Below are 19,856 nucleotides of genomic sequence, written 5' to 3'. Positions count from 1 at the left end.
AACACCCCACGTCGTTGGCTAGGCAACAGTGTATCATTCTAGAACACCCCACGTCGTTGGCTAGGCAACAGTGTATCATTCTAGAACACCCCACATCGTTGGCTAGGCAACAGTGTATCATTCTAGAACAGTGTCCAAACTTTTTATAGTCCCGTACCCCTTCAAACATTCCACCTCCAGCTGTACCCCCTCTAGCACCAGGGTCAGCACACTCTCAAATGTTGTTTTTATTTTATTTTATTTTTTATACATTTTTATCCCATTTTCGTGGTATCCAATCGCTAGTAATTACTATCTTGTCTCATCGCTACAACTCCCGTACGGGCTCGGGAGAGACGAAGGTCGAAAGCCATGCGTCCTCCGAAGCACAACCCAACCAAGCCGTACTGCTTCTTTAACACAGCGCGCCTCCAACCCGGAAGCCAGCCGCACCAATGTGTCGGAGGAAACACTGTGCACCTGGCCTCCTTGGTTAGCGCGCACTGCGCCCGGCCCGCCACAGGAGTCACTGGAACGCGATGAGACAAGGATATCCCTACCGGCCAAACCCTCCCTAACCCGGACGACGCTATGCCAATTGTGCGTCGCCCCACGGACCTCCCGGTCTCGGCCGGCTGCGACAGAGCCTGGGCGCGAACCCAGAGACTCTGACGACCGATGGCTCATCTCTGCGATGCAGTGCCCTAGACCACTGCGCCACCCGGGAGGCCCCAAAATGTTGTTTTTTGCCATCATTGTAAGCCTGCCACACACACTATACGATACATTTATTAAACATAAGAATGAATGTGAGTTTCTGTCACAACCCGGCTCGTGGGAAGTGACAAAGAGCTCTTATAGGACCAGGGCACAAATAATAATAATCAATAATTTTGCTCTTTATTTTACATATAAAACCTGATTTGTTCATATAAAATGGTGAATAACTCACCACAGGTTAATGAGAAGGGTGTGCTGGAAAGGATGCACATAACTCTGCAATGTTGGGTTGTATTGGAGAGAGTCTCAGTCTGAAATCATTTTCCACACACAGTCTGGGCCCGTATTTAGTTTTCATGCTAGTGAGGGCTGAGAATCCACTCTCACATAGGTATGTGGTGGCAAAGGGCATCATTGTCTTAACAGCACGATTTGCCAAGGCAGGATACTCTGAGCGCAGCCCAATCCAGAAATCTGGCAGCAGCTTATGATTAAATTCAATTTTCACAGAACCGCTTGTTGCAGAAAACTTTAAGCTCGTCTCTCAATTCGAAATTCCAAAAAACGTGTCAATACTTTGCCCCTTGATAACCAGCGCACTTCTGTATGTGGTAAAAGCGTTACATGGTCACTGCCCATATCATTGCATAGCGTAGAAAATACACGAGAGTTCAAGGGGCCTTGCTTTAACAAAGTTAACCATTTTCACTGTAGTGTCCAAAACGTCTTTCAAGCTGTCAGGCATTCCCTTGTCAGCAAGAGGTTCTCGGTGGATGCTGCAGTGTACCCAAGTGGTGTCGGGAGAAACTGCTTGCACGCGCGTTACCACTCCACTATGTCTCCCTGTCATGGCTTTTGCGCCGTCAGTACAGATACCAACATGAGCAGCAGCTACGTTTGGCTACATACGGACCGTTAGTGGAATTCCCACGAGAGCGTAACGGTTAATGTGATTGGATGTTGATTATTTGTCGAGGCTACCTGTATTTGACATTGTGTTGTTATTTCGCTGAACACTAGACGGTTTAATTTTATTTTTGGCGGTGAAACGAGGCTACTCAGGCGAGAAGAAAAAAACCTCACCCAAATGTATAGCCCCGTTGGACAATATAAATGGACTGTTTGAAAATGTGAAGAAGAAACAAAATGTGACTCATATTTTGATTTGGCGTACCCCTGGGGGTCCCCCAGTTTGAGAATACCCCTTCTAGAACACTCCACATTGTTGCCTAGCCAACAGTGGTGTCATTCTAGGGCCAGAAAGATTGGAGGTTTATCCACACATCTCCGTTTTGGATAGATACATCTTTGTGTTTGGTTTAGTGTGTTCCACTTTTTTTCAAGAGTGGTTACATTCTCTGGATTCTTCAGTTGCATCGAGCTGATTTCTGACGTGCTGTTCCTTCTTATCCCGATTAGTGTATTTCTGTATTGTTTTAGGGATTCACCATAGTGAAGGTGTAGGCTCAGGTTTTCTGGGTCTCTGTGTTTTTGGTTGGACAGATTCCTCAATTCCTTTTTTGGGGGGATTTGCATTCTTAGGCTGTCTAGTTGAATTTGTTTTATTAGATTCTCTCTCTCTCTCTCTCGCTCTCTCTGTTCTCGCTCTGTCGCTCTCTCTCTGTCTCTGTCTCTCTCTCTCTCTCTGTCGCTCTCTCTCTCTCTCTGTCTCTCCCCCTCTGTCTCTCTCTCTCTCTCTCTCTCTCTCTCTCCAGGAGTATCCCAGACAACTACAAAGTCATGTTCCTCCAGGGGGGCGGGACGGGCCAGTTTAGTGCCGTCCCACTCAATCTGATTGGTCTAAAGGAGGATAGGTGTGCTGATTACCTAGTGACGGGCACCTGGTCGTCCAATGCTGCCAAGGAAGCTGAGAAATATGGCAAGGTCAAGGTGGTTCACCCCAAACTGGACACCTACACCAGTAAGTGTGTGTGTGTGTGTGTGTGTGTGTGTGTGTGTGTGTGTGTGTGTGTGCGGAGCCAGTGGTTGCTACGAGTGATAACAGGAGACACGGTGTTCTGTGTTAACAGTTTAATGTAGCAGAATGACTCCTCATGTCTCCTGTTGACACTATCTATCCGCCTCACAACATTAACCCACACTAAATACACGTGACTGGTTACCACACTAACTACACGTGAACACTAACTACACGTGACTGATTCCAGACTAACTACACGTGACTGATTCCCACACTAACTACACGTGACTGATTCCCACACTAACTACACGTGAACACTAAATACACGTGACTGATTCCCACACTAAATACACGTGACTGATTCCCACACTAACTACACGTGACTGATTCCCACACTAACTACACGTGACCGGTTCCCACACTAAATACACGTGACCGGTTCCCACACTAAATACACGTGAACACTAACTACACGTGACTGATTCCACACTAACTACACGTGAACACTAACTACACGTGACTGGTTCCCACACTAACTACACGTGACTGGTTCCCACACTAAATACACGTGACTGATTCCACACTAACTACACGTGACTGATTCCCACACTAAATACACGTGACCGGTTCCACACTAACTACACGTGAACACTAACTACACGTGACTGATTCCCACACTAACTACACGTGACTGATTCCCACACTAACTACACGTGAACACCAACTACACGTGACTGATTCCCACACTAACTACACGTGACTGATTCCCACACTAACTACACGTGACTGATTCCCACACTAACTACACGTGACTGATTCCACACTAACTACACGTGACTGATTCCCACACTAACTACACGTGACTGGTTCCCACACTAACTACACGTGACTGGTTCCCACACTAACTACACGTGACTGATTCCCACACTAACTACACGTGACTGATTCCCACACTAACTACACGTGACTGATTCCCACACTAACTACACGTGACGGATTCCACACTAAGGCCTGACAATTGATTTACTGTTTAACAAATTTTCCCCCCAGAAAAGTGAGGCGAGCGAGATTTTTTTAAAGTTTTATAATAAAATAATCATCATCATAATTAATTAATAAATTTCTGTATATATATATATACACTAACATTCAAAAGTTTGAGGTACTTTATAAATGTCCTTGTTTTTGAACTAAAAGCACTTTTTTTGTCCATTAAAATACCATCACATTTTAATTAACATCGAATTTATCAGAAATACAGTGTAGACATTGTTAATGTTGGAAATGACTATTGTAGCTGGAAACGGCTGATTTTTTTAATGGAATATCTACAGAGGCCCATTATCAGCAACCATCACTCCTGTGTTCCAATGGCACGTTGTGTTAGCTAATCCAAGTTTATCATTTTAAAATGGCTAATTGATCATTAGAAAACCCTTTTGCAATTATGTTAGCACAGCTGAAAACTGTTGTTCTGATTAAAGAAGCAATAAAACTGGCCTTCTTTAGTCTAGTTGAGGATCTGGAGCATCAAATCAAATGTTATTAGTCACATGCGCCGAATACAACAGGTGTAGACTTTACAGTGAAATGCTGAATACAACAGGTGTAGTAGACCTCACAGTGAAATGCTGAATACAACAGGTGTAGTAGACCTCACAGTGAAATGCTGAATACAACAGGTGTAGTAGACCTTACAGTGAAATGCTGAATACAACAGGTGTAGTAGACCTTACAGTGAAATGCTGAATACAACAGGTGTAGTAGACCTCACAGTGAAATGCTGAATACAACAGGTGTAGTAGACCTTACAGTGAAATGCTGAATACAACAGGTGTAGTAGACCTTACAGTGAAATGCTGAATACAACAGGTGTAGTAGACCTTACAGTGAAATGCTGAATACAACAGGTGTAGTAGACCTCACAGTGAAATGCTGAATACAACAGGTGTAGTAGACATTACAGTGAAATGCTGAATACAACAGGTGTAGTAGACCTCACAGTGAAATGCTGAATACAACAGGTGTAGTAGACCTTACAGTGAAATGCTGAATACAACAGGTGTAGTAGACCTCACAGTGAAATGCTGAATACAACAGGTGTAGTAGACCTCACAGTGAAATGCTGAATACAACAGGTGTAGTAGACCTTACAGTGAAATGCTGAATACAACAGGTGTAGTAGACCTCACAGTGAAATGCTGAATACAACAGGTGTAGTAGACCTCACAGTGAAATGCTGAATACAACAGGTGTAGTAGACCTCACAGTGAAATGCTGAATACAACAGGTGTAGTAGACCTCACAGTGAAATGCTGAATACAACAGGTGTAGTAGACCTTACAGTGAAATGCTGAATACAACAGGTGTAGTAGACCTTACAGTGAAATGCTGAATACAACAGGTGTAGTAGACCTCACAGTGAAATGCTGAATACAACAGGTGTAGACCTCACAGTGAAATGCTGAATACAACAGGTGTAGTAGACCTCACAGTGAAATGCTGAATACAACAGGTGTAGTAGACCTCACAGTGAAATGCTGAATACAACAGGTGTAGTAGACCTTACAGTGAAATGCTGAATACAACAGGTGTAGTAGACCTCACAGTGAAATGCTGAATACAACAGGTGTAGACCTCACAGTGAAATGCTGAATACAACAGGTGTAGACTTTACAGTGAAATGCTGAATACAACAGGTGTAGTAGACCTTACAGTGAAATGCTGAATACAACAGGTGTAGTAGACCTTACAGTGAAATGCTGAATACAACAGGTGTAGTAGACCTCACAGTGAAATGCTGAATACAACAGGTGTAGTAGACCTCACAGTGAAATGCTGAATACAACAGGTGTAGACTTTACAGTGAAATGCTGAATACAACAGGTGTAGACTTTACAGTGAAATGCTGAATACAAAAGGTGTAGACTTTACAGTGAAATGCTGAATACAACAGGTGTAGTAGACCTCACAGTGAAATGCTGAATACAACAGGTGTAGACTTTACAGTGAAATGCTGAATACAACAGGTGTAGTAGACCTTACAGTGAAATGCTGAATACAACAGGTGTAGTAGACCTCATAGTGAAATGCTGAATACAACAGGTGTAGTAGACCTCACAGTGAAATGCTGAATACAACAGGTGTAGTAGACCTCACAGTGAAATGCTGAATACAACAGGTGTAGTAGACCTTACAGTGAAATGCCGAATACAACAGGTGTAGTAGACCTTACAGTGAAATGCTGAATACAACAGGTGTAGTAGACCTTACAGTGAAATGCTGAATACAACAGGTGTAGTAGACCTCACAGTGAAATGCTGAATACAACAGGTGTAGTAGACCTTACAGTGAAATGCTGAATACAACAGGTGTAGTAGACCTTACAGTGAAATGCTGAATACAACAGGTGTAGTAGACCTCACAGTGAAATGCTGAATACAACAGGTGTAGTAGACCTCACAGTGAAATGCTGAATACAACAGGTGTAGACTTTACAGTGAAATGCTGAATACAACAGGTGTAGACTTTACAGTGAAATGCTGAATACAACAGGTGTAGTAGACCTTACAGTGAAATGCTGAATACAACAGGTGTAGACTTTACAGTGAAATGCTGAATACAACAGGTGTAGACTTTACAGTGAAATGCTGAATACAACAGGTGTAGACTTTACAGTGAAATGCTTACTTACGAGCCCCTAACCAACAACGCAGTTTAAAAAAATACAGATATGAATAAGAGATAAAAGTAACAAGTAATTTAAGAGCAGCAGTGAAATAACAATAGCGAGACTATATACAGGGGAGTACCCGTACAGAGTCAATGTGCGGGGGCACCGATTAGTTGAGGTAATATGTACATGTAGGAGTTATTAAAGTGACTATGCATAGATGACAACAGAGAGTAGCAGCGGTGTAAAGAGGGGGTGAGGGGGGGGCAGTGCAAATAGTCTGGGTAGCCATTTGACTAGATGTTCAGCAGTCTTATGGCTTGGGGGTAGAAGCTGGTTAGAAGCCTCTTGGACCTAGACTTGGTGCTCCGGTACCGCTTGCCGTGCGGTAGTAGAGAGAACAGTCTATGACTTGGGTGGCTGGAGTCTTTGACAATTTTTAGGGCCTTCCTCTGACACCGCCTGGTATAGAGGTCCTGGATTGGTTCAATTACAGGCTCAAAATGGCCAGAAACAAAGACATTTCTTCTGAAATTCGTCAGTCTATTCTTGTTCTGAGAAATGAAGGCTATTCCATGCAAGAAATTGCCAAGAAACTGAAGATCTCGTACAACGCTGTGTACTACTCCCTTCACAGAACAGCTCAAACTGGCTCTAACCAGAATAGAAAGAGGAGTGGGAAGCCCCGGTGCACAACTGAGCAAGAGGACAAGTACATTCAAGTGTCTAGTTTGAGAAACAGACGACTCACAGGTCCTCAACTGGCAGCTTCATTAAGTAGTACCCGCAAAACACCAGTCTCAATGTCAACAGTGAAGAGGCGACTCCGGGATGCTGGCCTTCTAGGCAGAGTTGCAAAGAAAAATCTATATCTCAGACTGGCTAATAAAAATAAAAGATTAAGATGGGCAAAGTAACATTTCTCAGAACAAGAGTAGACTGACGAGTTTCAGAAGAAAGCTCTTTGTTTCTGGCCATTTTGAGCCTGTAATCGAACCCACAAATGCTCTGATGCTCCAGATACTCAACTAGTCTAAAGAAGGACAGTTTTATTGCTTTTTTAATCCACACAAAACAGTTTTCAGCTGTGCTAACATAATTGCAAAAGAGTTTTCTAATGATCAATTAACCTTTTAAAATGATAAACTTGGATTAGCTAACACAACGTGCCATTGGAACACAGGAGTGATGGTTGCTGATAATGGGCCTCTGTACGTCTATGTAGATATTCAATTTAAAAATCTGCCGTTTCCAGCTACAATCGTCATTTACAACATTAACAATGTCTACACTGTATTTCTGATCATTAATGTATGTATACACATATATAGACACATGAAGTGGATAAGAAAGAGCACTTTACCACATTGTCCTGTATGGACATGAACAATAGGAGAAATATTCAATTTCAGACTGATTTTCAGAATATTATTCATACACAAATTAACATAAATGAACATTATTAATGTAATAGAATGCAATATTCTATCATATTCACAAATTCTTGATTTATTTTTTATGTATGAATGTATGATCAGGTCATTAATCTACTTAATTGTATAGCCTAACAAATTCAAGAATGGTTGACAATAAATAAGTGTAATCAAATTTAAAATGTTGATGCATAATGAGTTCATTATCAGAATGCATCTATCTCTATAGCCTATAGGCGTTAAACAAAATATTTAGTACAAATATAGACTAGGCCTAGTAGAAAGAGGGTCAATCAAGTTAGATCTGCCAAATTAACGGAGCATCGGATAAAATACATAACTCCAGCCTTAAAGTATAACTCCATCATCTTCATCAAAATAAACCGTGTTGTTCATAACACACACAGCAGTACTGTGTGTGTGTGTGTGTGTGTGTGTGTGTGTGTGTGTGTGTGTGTGTGTGTGTGTGTGTGTGAATCATCTCGTGTGTGTGTGTGTGTGTGTGTGTGTGTGTGTGTGTGTGTGTGTGTGTGAAGCATCACGTGTGTGTGTGTGTGTGTGTGTGTGTGTGTGTGTGTTTGTGTGAAGCATCACGTGTGTGTGTGTGTGTGTGTGTGTGTGTGTGTGTGTGTGTGAAGCATCACGTGTGTGTGTGTGTGTTTGTGTGTGTGTGTGTGTGTGTGTGTGTTTGTGTGAAGCATCACGTGTGTGTGTGTGTGTGTGTGTGTGTGTGTGTGTGTGTGTGTGTGTGTGTGTGTGTGTGTGAAGCATCACGTGTGTGTGTGTGTGTGTGTGTGTGTGTGTGTGAAGCATCACGTGTGTGTGTGTGTGTGTGTGTGTGTGTGTGTGAAGCATCACGTGTGTGTGTGTGTGTGTGTGTGTGTGTGAAGCATCACGTGTGTGTGTGTGTGTGTGTGTGTGTGTGTGTGTGTGTGTGTGTGTGTGTGTGAAGCATCACGTGTGTGTGTGTGTGTGTGTGTGTGTGTGTGTGTGTGTGTGTGTGTGTGTGTGTGTGTGTGTGTGTGTGTGTGTGTGTGTGTGTGTGTGTGTGTGTGTGTGTGTGTGTGTGTGTGTGTGTGTGTGTGTGTGTGTGAAGCATCACGTGTGTGTGTGTGTGTGTTTGTGTGTGTGTGTTTGTGTGTGTGTGTGTGTGTGTGTGAAGCATCACGTGTGTGTGTGTGTGTGTGTGTGTGTGTGTGTGTGAAGCATCACGTTTGTGTGTGTGTGTGTGTGTGTGTGTGTGAAGCATCACTTGTGTGTGTGTGTGTGTGTGTGTGTGTGTGTGTGTGTGTGTGTGTGTGTGTGAAGCATCACTCTATATAGAGCAAACGTGACTAAATTCCAGCCCAGTAACTTTGTTCGCCGCATCCACCTTCCGATTGTCTCGTCTGGCTGCCACGAAAAGCCTCCCCGCTTGCTGATCTGCACGAAGTGTGTGTGTGTGTGAGCCACTGACGATGTACTTCGCTGTTCTCGGCGGTGCATCATCACTTCAAAACGCATTCCGTCGTGGTGTTATCGGTTGGCCTACGACTACTGGTAGTACCGGTAAAATGTCAGTTATGAATCGGAAAATCAACATACAGCTGACACACTTTGGTTTCATCAATCATTTTGACTTCATTTTGGTTGTCCAACAATAGTATCAGCTTACACTGCGTCTTTGCTGATGAATGCCCTGATCTCTGGCCAGTCAATTGGTTCAATTACATTACATTGTTTCGTCTGTTAATCGCTTCTAATAGATCCGAAAAATGATGCAATAAAAGCATGAATTTAACCGACTGTTAGTTTTATAATGAGGGACGTCCCACGTTTAACCTGGACACGTAAATAGTAGGAATTTGCGCTGGCTTCAGCCTTGACGGCATGAGAGAGAGAGAGAACCCTGCATCACAACTTTGTTCATTTACACAATTTATCTCGTTCACTTTCGCTTGTAAATGTCCACACTCGCCGTAAATTACATTCGGTAGCTGCTAGCTCTGCTTGTAAAACTTTATGAGCTGGAATTCTTCTGTCTTTTGAAATTAGTTTTCATTCGTTAGCATTTAGCTAACAGCGTCTGTGATTTTATTAATTTAGCTTTTCTTGTGTTTTAAGCACTCTAAAACGGCAGTTACACCGCAAACTGCATTAAAGAAAGCTGTGTTATTTTGGATGCAGTATTTCTCAGCATACTGCACTCTTGACTATAATCTTTATTTCGTCTTAACAAACTACGAAGCTACACATAAACGAAACATGAACTATGCCCAAAAGGGCCAGATAAACAGGGTATGCTACATGCTATTACAACACGGACATGTAAACTCCCGAAGAAGCATGTGTATGTACATTTACATGTAGAGGGACTATTGAATATGCTATGCAAGACTTTTAAGGACATGGTAACAATGCACCTATTGTATAGGTAAAATTGAATATACAGGTGAACCCTAACAAAGTCCACGTACATAGTTAGTCACGCACCAACACCAGTTTGGAAGTCCATAGTGGTGGAGAATAGGGGTCCATGGGTGAGAGGTCCAGTTGAATCCCTTTTGTTGTCGGATGCAGCCAGGGGGGGTTTGTCAACTTGCTGTGGACTCCTGGGGCTGTAGTGAGAGACTAGTTTAGAACTAGGTCTAGTTCACTTGCTTTGACAACGCATACATATGTTTCCCATGCCAATAAAGCCCCTTGAATTGAATTGAAATGACTGAAGAGTTTTCAGCGCTAGTGTGAGGGTTCTATGAGCCCAGATTAGATCTCTGATTTGCTGACCAGGTTACATGACGCATGTTAGGAGAGGGTTGCCCTCAGCAACAGAGAGTTCCAGAAGCAGAGGTGTGACCGTTGAGGGGGCAGAGTGCCTTGTAAACACTAGCTCTTCTCTCTGCAGGTTAATACGTGTTTTATGGCACATTCACATACAGGATTTATCCCAGTGTTTTGTTTTTTTTTACCAAAAAGGCTTAGACTTTTCTGTTACCGTTTACTCAAGCCCGGGACCAATGTTCCCTCGCGCAGCTCCACAGGGACTGCCGCACACAAGAAATATTAGCGCACGCAGAGAAGCACGAGATCGAACTTTACTCAACTTTCTAGAGTTTTTTTTTTTTTTTTTGTAGGCTGAATGCATCGGATTCTATTGCATTGACAGGCACGACTCAGGCACGTACTCTACACAGACCGGTGCACCATAACCAATCAGAGCTGCACTAGGCCTATATGCAAATAGACCATTGCCATATATGGATCTAATTCATTCACTTTGAACTGGACTATGTTTACAGCATGAGCGGTCGTGAGTAAATGAGCTTGTTTTGAGATCAAAGCGAAAGCTACATGTAGCGATGTGTGTACATTTGTTCATATCCTTTGCTAGTTAGTGAGTTATCAGCCCAGTTATATAGATAATTTGTTGATATTCTTTGCTAGTTAGTGAGTTATTACCCCAGTTATAGATAATGTGTAGTCAGCAATGGGGGAGTGGTTGCTTCCTCGAAGAGCAGAAAACGTCTACATTTCTAGATATCTTTGAAAAGCCAGTCAGGAAAATAACTTTATTTTTGTGTCTTAAAGGGGCAGTGTTGTATTTTGAGAGAGGCTCGAATACGCTAAGTAGCCAATAGGAAGAGGGTAGCATCATTTGTCTGATTCTCTGTAATAATGGTATGGGAATAATGATGCATTTCATTTTGTAAAGGGGTTTCTTGCATCAAACAACACACAGACATTATCAGTCACCTCCTTGTCTGAAGGACAAGTGGATAAACAGGTTAAGGTCAAAGGTCTCATGGGATGTAGGCCTACATTGAACACCACACATTGTCTGCTACCGTAGTCTGAATGATAGAACAACTATTTCCATGTTAAAATGTTATGGGATGCATTTTCTCCACGGGCCTACATTATGATCAAATAGCCACAGTAGCCTACTTGACCGCTGTTCCTTAAAAGCGGATACGGCCTCAGTGTTCACAGTAACGTCGGACGTTGCGCTCAGCAGACCTGAAATTTGCTCAGTGATGAAAAAAAAAAAAAGTAGAGGTGACATTGGCTGGCAGTCTTGTCTCACTGGGTCATGGTTCTGGTGGACCTACGCTCACTTTGGGCCAAAGACGGGCCACTTTTCAGCCAGCATTTACAGAACAATGGCTAACAGTGAACTTTGACACCTCACAAAGCAACTGTTTTGATGATACAGACGTTGTTGATTCTGTTCTTCACAAGTCCTCATTGTCAGCCCTAGATTTAACCAGGTAACCTTTATTTAACCAGGTAACCTTTATTTAACCGGGTAACCTTTATTTAACCAGCAGTCATTTCAGTTGCTGTAGTAGGTGACGTGTATAGTGTTGAGTCATCCTCATTTTTTACTTCACGTTTATTTAACCAGGTAGGCCAGTTGAGAACAAGTTGTCATTTACAACTGCGACCTGGTCAAGATAAAGCAAAGCAGTGCGACAAAAACACAGAGTTACACATGGAATAAACAAACATACAGTCAATAATACAGTAGAAAAATCTGTATACAGTGTGTGCAAATGTATTAAGGAAGTAAGGCAATAAATAGGCCAATAGTAGCGAAGTAACTACAATTTAGCAAATTAACACTGGAGTGATAGATGTGCAGATGAGGATGTGCAAGTAGAAATACTGGTGTGCAAAAGAGTAGAAAAGTAAATAAAAACAATATGGGGATGAGGTAGTTGGGTGTGCTATTTACAGATGGGCTGTGTACAGGTACAGTGATCGATTAGCTGTTCTGACAGCTGATGCTTAAAGTTAGAGAGGGAGATATAAGTCTCCAACTTCAGCGATTTTTGCAATTAGTTCCAGTCATTGGCAGCGGAGAACTGGAAGGAAAGGCGGCCAAAGGAGGTGTTGGCTTTGGGGGTGACCAGTGAGATGTAGCACGCGCTCCAGCAGGTATGAGTGGGTGTTGTTATGGTGACCAGTGAGCTAAGATAAGGCGGAGCTTTACCTAGCAAAGACTTATAGACATTTTATACTTCTAACATGAGGGTGTATACACTAGTGGAACACGGGTATTAGTCGAAAAGCAGCGTTAGTGTTTGAGAGAAAGTGTTCAAGAGCAACTGAAAGGGTTTTCTACAGTTACAGAATTTTAGAAAGTTCTCTGGTGCAGTGGATAATTACACTAACACAATGCATGGTGTCCAAACCAGCTATAAAACTCAATCTGAGCCAATACTCACCAGTCGCCGTTCTAAAGCGTTACACCAAATACAATAGAGCTCGTCATTCTCTGAGAGACCGTCTGGCATGCAGGATATGCTTCTACGTGGTTGGGCATCAGTTCAGGGCAGGATATGTTTCCACGTGGTTGGGGTTCAGGGCAGGATATGTTTCCACGTGGTTGGGGTTCAGGGCAGGATATGTTTCCATGTGGTTGGGAATCAGTTCAGGGCAGGATATGTTTCCACGTGGTTGGGGTTCAGGGCAGGATATGCTTCTACGTGGTTGGGCATCAGTTCAGGGCAGGCTATGTTTCCACGTGGTTGGGCATCAGTTCAGGGCAGGCTATGTTTCCACGTGGTTGGGAATCAGTTCAGGGCAGGATATGTTTCCATGTGTTGGGAATCAGTTCAGGGCAGGATATGTTTCCACGTGGTTGGGCATCAGTCCAGGGCAGGTTGTGTGTTTGGACTGTATTGGACTGTCTGCATTGTTATCTTCACACTCATCAGTGTAGAATGAGCAGGTTTTGACAATGTCCTCATCTATAACTGAACTTTATCCTGATCAGTCTCAGACTAGGTAGACCCTGTGTCCTCATCTATAACTGGACTTTATCCCGGTCAGTCTCAGACTAGGTAGACCCTGTGTCCTCATCTATAACTGGACTTTATCCTGATCAGTCTCAGACTAGGTAGACCCTGTGTTTTCCCACACACCTTTCATTTTCCATTTGTTTTGTCTTGTTTTCCCACACACCTGGTTTACATTCCCTCATTACCTGTCGTGTATTTTACCCTCTGTTCCCCACCATGTCTGTGTGTGTAATTGTTTATTGTTGAGGTTGGCACGCTTCAGGGCTGGTTTGCGCCGGGTTTATTTTATACCTGTGCTTTGTGGCAGCCTGTACTTGGTACTTGTGTTTTTTGTACTTTGTGCTGCCACACTTGTTCGTTGGGCATTTGTTTTGTGACGCGGTTGCCGTAGTAAAGGGCTTTGTCCACTCATCTATGCTCTCCTGCGCCTGACTTCTATGCACCAGCTACACTCACGGCTTGACACCAGGGATAATGTGATTAACTGGGAGCTTTCAGGTGTCTGATGCTTGTAATACAGTTTAGGCCTTTTTTGTGGCTTGTAAGACTCTGATTGTCCAAAAGGGTTCCAACAAGTCTTCTACTGTTGTTTTTCTCTGTAGTTGTCCGGTATCAGGTGACTTGTCGTGTAGTCCTGAACAGAACTACAGAGTTCATTTTCCTTCCATTCGCTCTGGAAGATGCTTCTTTGAAGATAGCCATGTTAGCCATGTTGATAGTTCCCAGTGGGGTGATGTTAAAGGTATTTTGATTCCTGTTTGTCAACCAATTCAATTAAAACACTCTGCCCATAAATAAGAATTTGTAAGATAATTATCTGCATAAAATGGACAGATACCAGTCTTAAAATCAATCAATCAATAGCGTTTATTCTCGAGAGTACTGAATCATAGTACAATTTACATCAGGTTATATAATAAAGATGATGTCATAAGTTTTAATATCCAACCTCCTCTCGGATACAATGGCAGTACAGTTAGCGTTCTCATTACTGTCTGCCACCTGTTCAACTATCTACAACCAACTCAAGGTCTTTCCCCTCCCTGGGTAGAGACATCATTCTAGCCTGTCTGAAGATAAACCCATTCTTTCTAACAAGGAACACATAACATTCAACATTTATGAGTTATAATTCAAATGTATACATATTTTAGTCATTAAACACAAAAATCCCGTAACAGGTGATGAGAGTAGCGTGATACGATGGTTTGAGCAGAGTAACAGGATGGTCCCACTTAAATTCGCATTCTAGATACTTTACTTAGGACAGCTAATCAGTCGTACCAGTGATTGTCCGTGAGGTGAGTTTATCGTCTCTACCTCGTGTTGAGATTCAAAGTTCAAACCACTTTAAACGTGCAGCTTCAGCTTCATGCTTTTCTGGTCTGCTTTGTTCATTTCTTAATTCGTAATTTATACAGTTTGTTTGAAAGGAGCCGTTCCGCCAGGCTGACACGCTCTCTGACCTCACTCGGAGGTGTGACTTGTCACTTGTACCTTGTTACCTAAAACAATTATCTTTTATAGTTTCACAAATCACATCCCTCTCTTAACAAAAACACTTGAATCATTTTTCATATTACATGCACAACGCATAGTATGGAAACTCCAGCTAGTAGTGGGTATACTTTCCAAGTTACAGTATTTCCTTTGTTATATTTTTTAATGACATCACAAAATAACAAACAATATGACATTAGTATTCTATAGATCACCTCTGACCGTTCCCCACGGTCTATGTTAGAAATGTTGTTCCAGTAGTTGCTTTTGAACGTGTTAGAGTTTCGGTGGGAAAAAATATCTTGGAAACAAAGTACATTCCTTAGGTGAATATTGGAGAGGGAGACCTGAATCCCCCCCTTGATTTACAACTGGACGTAAGTTGTTAACCACCACTAGTCCGCCCCCCCACCCTGCGGGGGGTCTGATTGAAGTTATTCATTGCAAACCAGATCTGACCTATTTAGATTCTCGTGGACAGTCATTGACAAAAGATTCTGACTGTGTGGTCTAAGGATTCTGACTGTGTGGTCTAAGGATTCTGACTGTGTGGTCTAAGGATTCTGACTGTGTGGTCTAAGGATTCTGACTGTGTGGTCTAAGGATTCTGACTGTGTGGTCTAAGGATTCTGACTGTGTGGTCTAAGGATTCTGACTGTGTGGTCTAAGGATTCTGACTGTGTGGTCTAAGGATTCTGACTGTGTGGTCTAAGGATTCTGACTGTGTGGTCTAAGGATTCTGACTGTGTGGTCCTCCAGAGATCCCTGACCCCAGCAGTTGGTCGTTGACCCCTGGCTCGTCCTACGTGTATTACTGCTGCAACGAGACAGTGCACGGCGTGGAGTACAACTTCATCCCCGAAACCCACGGAGCCGTCCTGGTCTCTGACATGTCATCGAACTTCCTGTCCCGACCCGTCGATGTTTCCAAGGTAAGGTTGAGCATTTCACTTGGTTCCCAAGACACAACGCTGCAAAGTCCAAATCGGCTACATCATTAAAAAAAATATATATATATATTTAACCCTTATTTAACAAGGCAAGTCCGTTAAAAACAAATTCTTATTTACAATGACGGCCTAGGAACAGTGGGTTAACTGCCTTGTTCAGGGGCAGAAGGACATATTTACATCATTAAAATGCATGGAAATGAGGTTTGAGGTGCTGGTTTGAGGTGCTGATTATGTAGCATAATGTATGCTACGGGAAAGCTTATCAACTACTGCATGGTTTTTTGGTTAGCATTTTATTATTTTACCCAGAAATGACCTAAAACATTAAAGGGTAATAACCCAGTAATAACTTCCTGTGTTGGTGTTTATTCAATGTGTTATGAATAGTTTGGGCTGATCTTCGCGGGGGCTCAGAAGAACGTGGGCTGTGCTGGTGTTACTGTGGTGATCGTGAGAGAGGATCTCATTGGCCACGCTCTGACGGAGTGTCCCGTTGTCCTTAACTACCAAGTGCAGGCTCAGAACAACTCCCTGTACAATACACCAGCCTGCTTCAGGTAACACACACACAGTGCCTGCTTCAGGTAACACACACACAGTGCCTGCTTCAGGTAACACACACACCAGCCTGCTTCAGGTAACACACACACCAGCCTGCTTCAGGTAACACACACACACCAGCCTGCTTCAGGTAACACACACACACCAGCCTGCTTCAGGTAACACACACACACACCAGCCTGCTTCAGGTAACACACACACACACCAGCCTGCTTCAGGTAACACACACACACACCAGCCTGCTTCAGGTAACACACACACACACCAGCCTGCTTCAGGTAACACACACACACACCAGCCTGCTTCAGGTAACACACACACACACCAGCCTGCTTCAGGTAACACACACACACACCAGCCTGCTTCAGGTAACACACACACACACCAGCCTGCTTCAGGTAACACACACACACACCAGCCTGCTTCAGGTAACACACACACACACCAGCCTGCTTCAGGTAACACACACACACACCAGCCTGCTTCAGGTAACACACACACACACCAGCCTGCTTCAGGTAACACACACACACACCAGCCTGCTTCAGGTAACACACACACACACACCAGCCTGCTTCAGGTAACACACACACACACACCAGCCTGCTTCAGGTAACACACACACACACACCAGCCTGCTTCAGGTAACACACACACACACACCAGCCTGCTTCAGGTAACACACACACACACACCAGCCTGCTTCAGGTAACACACACACACACACCAGCCTGCTTCAGGTAACACACACACACACACCAGCCTGCTTCAGGTAACACACACACACACACACCAGCCTGCTTCAGGTAACACACACACACACACCAGCCTGCTTCAGGTAACACACACACACACACCAGCCTGCTTCAGGTAACACACACACACACACCAGCCTGCTTCAGGTAACACACACACACACACCAGCCTGCTTCAGGTAACACACACACACACACCAGCCTGCTTCAGGTAACACACACACACACACCAGCCTGCTTCAGGTAACACACACACACACACCAGCCTGCTTCAGGTAACACACACACACACACCAGCCTGCTTCAGGTAACACACACACACACACCAGCCTGCTTCAGGTAACACACACACACACACCAGCCTGCTTCAGGTAACACACACACACACACCAGCCTGCTTCAGGTAACACACACACACACACCAGCCTGCTTCAGGTAACACACACACACACACCAGCCTGCTTCAGGTAACACACACACACACACCAGCCTGCTTCAGGTAACACACACACACACACCAGCCTGCTTCAGGTAACACACACACACACACCAGCCTGCTTCAGGTAACACACACACACACACCAGCCTGCTTCAGGTAACACACACACACACACCAGCCTGCTTCAGGTAACACACACACACACACCAGCCTGCTTCAGGTAACACACACACACACACCAGCCTGCTTCAGGTAACACACACACACACACCAGCCTGCTTCAGGTAACACACACACACACACCAGCCTGCTTCAGGTAACACACACACACACACCAGCCTGCTTCAGGTAACACACACACACACACACCAGCCTGCTTCAGGTAACACACACACACACACCAGCCTGCTTCAGGTAACACACACACACACACCAGCCTGCTTCAGGTAACACACACACACACACCAGCCTGCTTCAGGTAACACACACACACACACCAGCCTGCTTCAGGTAACACACACACACACACCAGCCTGCTTCAGGTAACACACACACACACACCAGCCTGCTTCAGGTAACACACACACACACACCAGCCTGCTTCAGGTAACACACACACACACACCAGCCTGCTTCAGGTAACACACACACACACACACACCAGCCTGCTTCAGGTAACACACACACACACACACCAGCCTGCTTCAGGTAACACACACACACACACACACCAGCCTGCTTCAGGTAACACACACACACACACACCAGCCTGCTTCAGGTAACACACACACACACACACCAGCCTGCTTCAGGTAACACACACACACACACACCAGCCTGCTTCAGGTAACACACACACACACACACCAGCCTGCTTCAGGTAACACACACACACACACACCAGCCTGCTTCAGGTAACACACACACACACACACCAGCCTGCTTCAATTACTGCAGGGTTACAGCAGGTATGGGTGTGCAGGCTTTTGTTCCAACCAAGCATTACAACCCCCCCCCCCCTCCCTCTCTCCCTGCCTCTCTCTCTCCCCCAGCTCTCTCTCTCTCTCTCTCTCTCTCCCTTTCAATTCAATGTAAGGTCTTTATTGGCATGGGAAACATAAGTTTACATTGCCAAAGCAAGTGAAATAGATAATAAACAAAAATGAACAGTTAACATTACACTCACAAAAGTTCCAAAATAATATACATTTGAAATGTCATATTATGTCTATATACAGTGTTGTAATGATGTGCAAATGGTTAAAGTATGAAAGGGTAAATAAATAACCATAAATATGGGTTGTATTTACATTGGTGTTTGTTCTTCACTGGTTGCCCTTCTCTTGTAGCAACAGGTCACACATCTTGTGGTAAGCATTCAACACCTTGTAGAGTCCACGCCCCGACGAATTGAGGCTGTTCTGAGGGGGGGTGCAACTCAATATTAGGAAGGTGTTCCTAATGTTTTGTACACTGTGTCTCTCTCTCTAGTATCTACATCATGAGTCTAACATGAGATGAACACAGTCCACTAGTCTAACAGGCAGCATGAGATGGTGTTCCTAATGTTTTGTACTCTGTGTCTCTCTCTAGTATCTACATCATGAGTCTGGTTCTGGAGTGGATAAAGAACAACGGAGGTGTTGACGCCATGGAAACGCTCAACCGGAAGAAGTCCAGTATGATCTATGATATCATCAACTCCTCCAACCACTTCTACACGTTAGTATCCTTTCAGGGGGAGAGGGAGGGAGGGAGGGAGGGAGGGGGGAAGGGAGGAAGGAAGGGAGGGAGGGAGAGGGAGGAAGGAAGGAAGGGAGGGAGGGAGGGAGAGGGAGGAAGGGAGGGAGAGGGAGGAAGGGAGAGAGAGGGAGGAAGGAAGGGAGGGAGGGAGGGAGAGGGAGGAAGGAAGGGAGGGAGGGGGAGGAAGGGAGGGAGAGGGAGGGAGAGGGAGGAATGGAGAGGGAGGGAGAGGAAGGGAGGGAGGAAGGAAGGGAGGGAGGGAGGAAGGGAGGGGGAGGAAGGGAGGGAGAGGGAGGGGAGGGAGGAAGGGAGGGAGAGGAGTGAAGGAAGGGAGGGAAGGAGAGGAGTGAAGGAAGGGAGGGAGGAAGGGAGGGAGAGAGAGGAGTGAAGGGAGGG

At 44.3% G+C, this 19,856-nt stretch overlaps 1 protein-coding gene across 1 annotated transcript in view; it reads left to right on the top strand.

Moving 5' to 3' along the window:
* Window positions 1–19,856, top strand: part of psat1 (phosphoserine aminotransferase 1) — a 28,354-nt gene that overhangs the window by 1,424 nt on the left and 7,074 nt on the right. The window contains exons 4-7 of the mRNA XM_055923361.1: window positions 2,415–2,620; window positions 15,769–15,941; window positions 16,350–16,519; window positions 19,311–19,439. Coding sequence (XP_055779336.1) covers window positions 2,415–2,620; window positions 15,769–15,941; window positions 16,350–16,519; window positions 19,311–19,439 — 678 coding nt within the window. The remainder of the gene's footprint in view (window positions 1–2,414; window positions 2,621–15,768; window positions 15,942–16,349; window positions 16,520–19,310; window positions 19,440–19,856) is intronic.

The sequence above is a fragment of the Salvelinus fontinalis genome, chromosome 5 (genome assembly GCF_029448725.1).
Source record: "Salvelinus fontinalis isolate EN_2023a chromosome 5, ASM2944872v1, whole genome shotgun sequence".
NCBI lineage: Eukaryota > Metazoa > Chordata > Actinopteri > Salmoniformes > Salmonidae > Salvelinus > Salvelinus fontinalis.
Note: the sequence above shows the minus strand (reverse complement) of the source record. Positions and strands in the feature narration are given on the sequence as shown.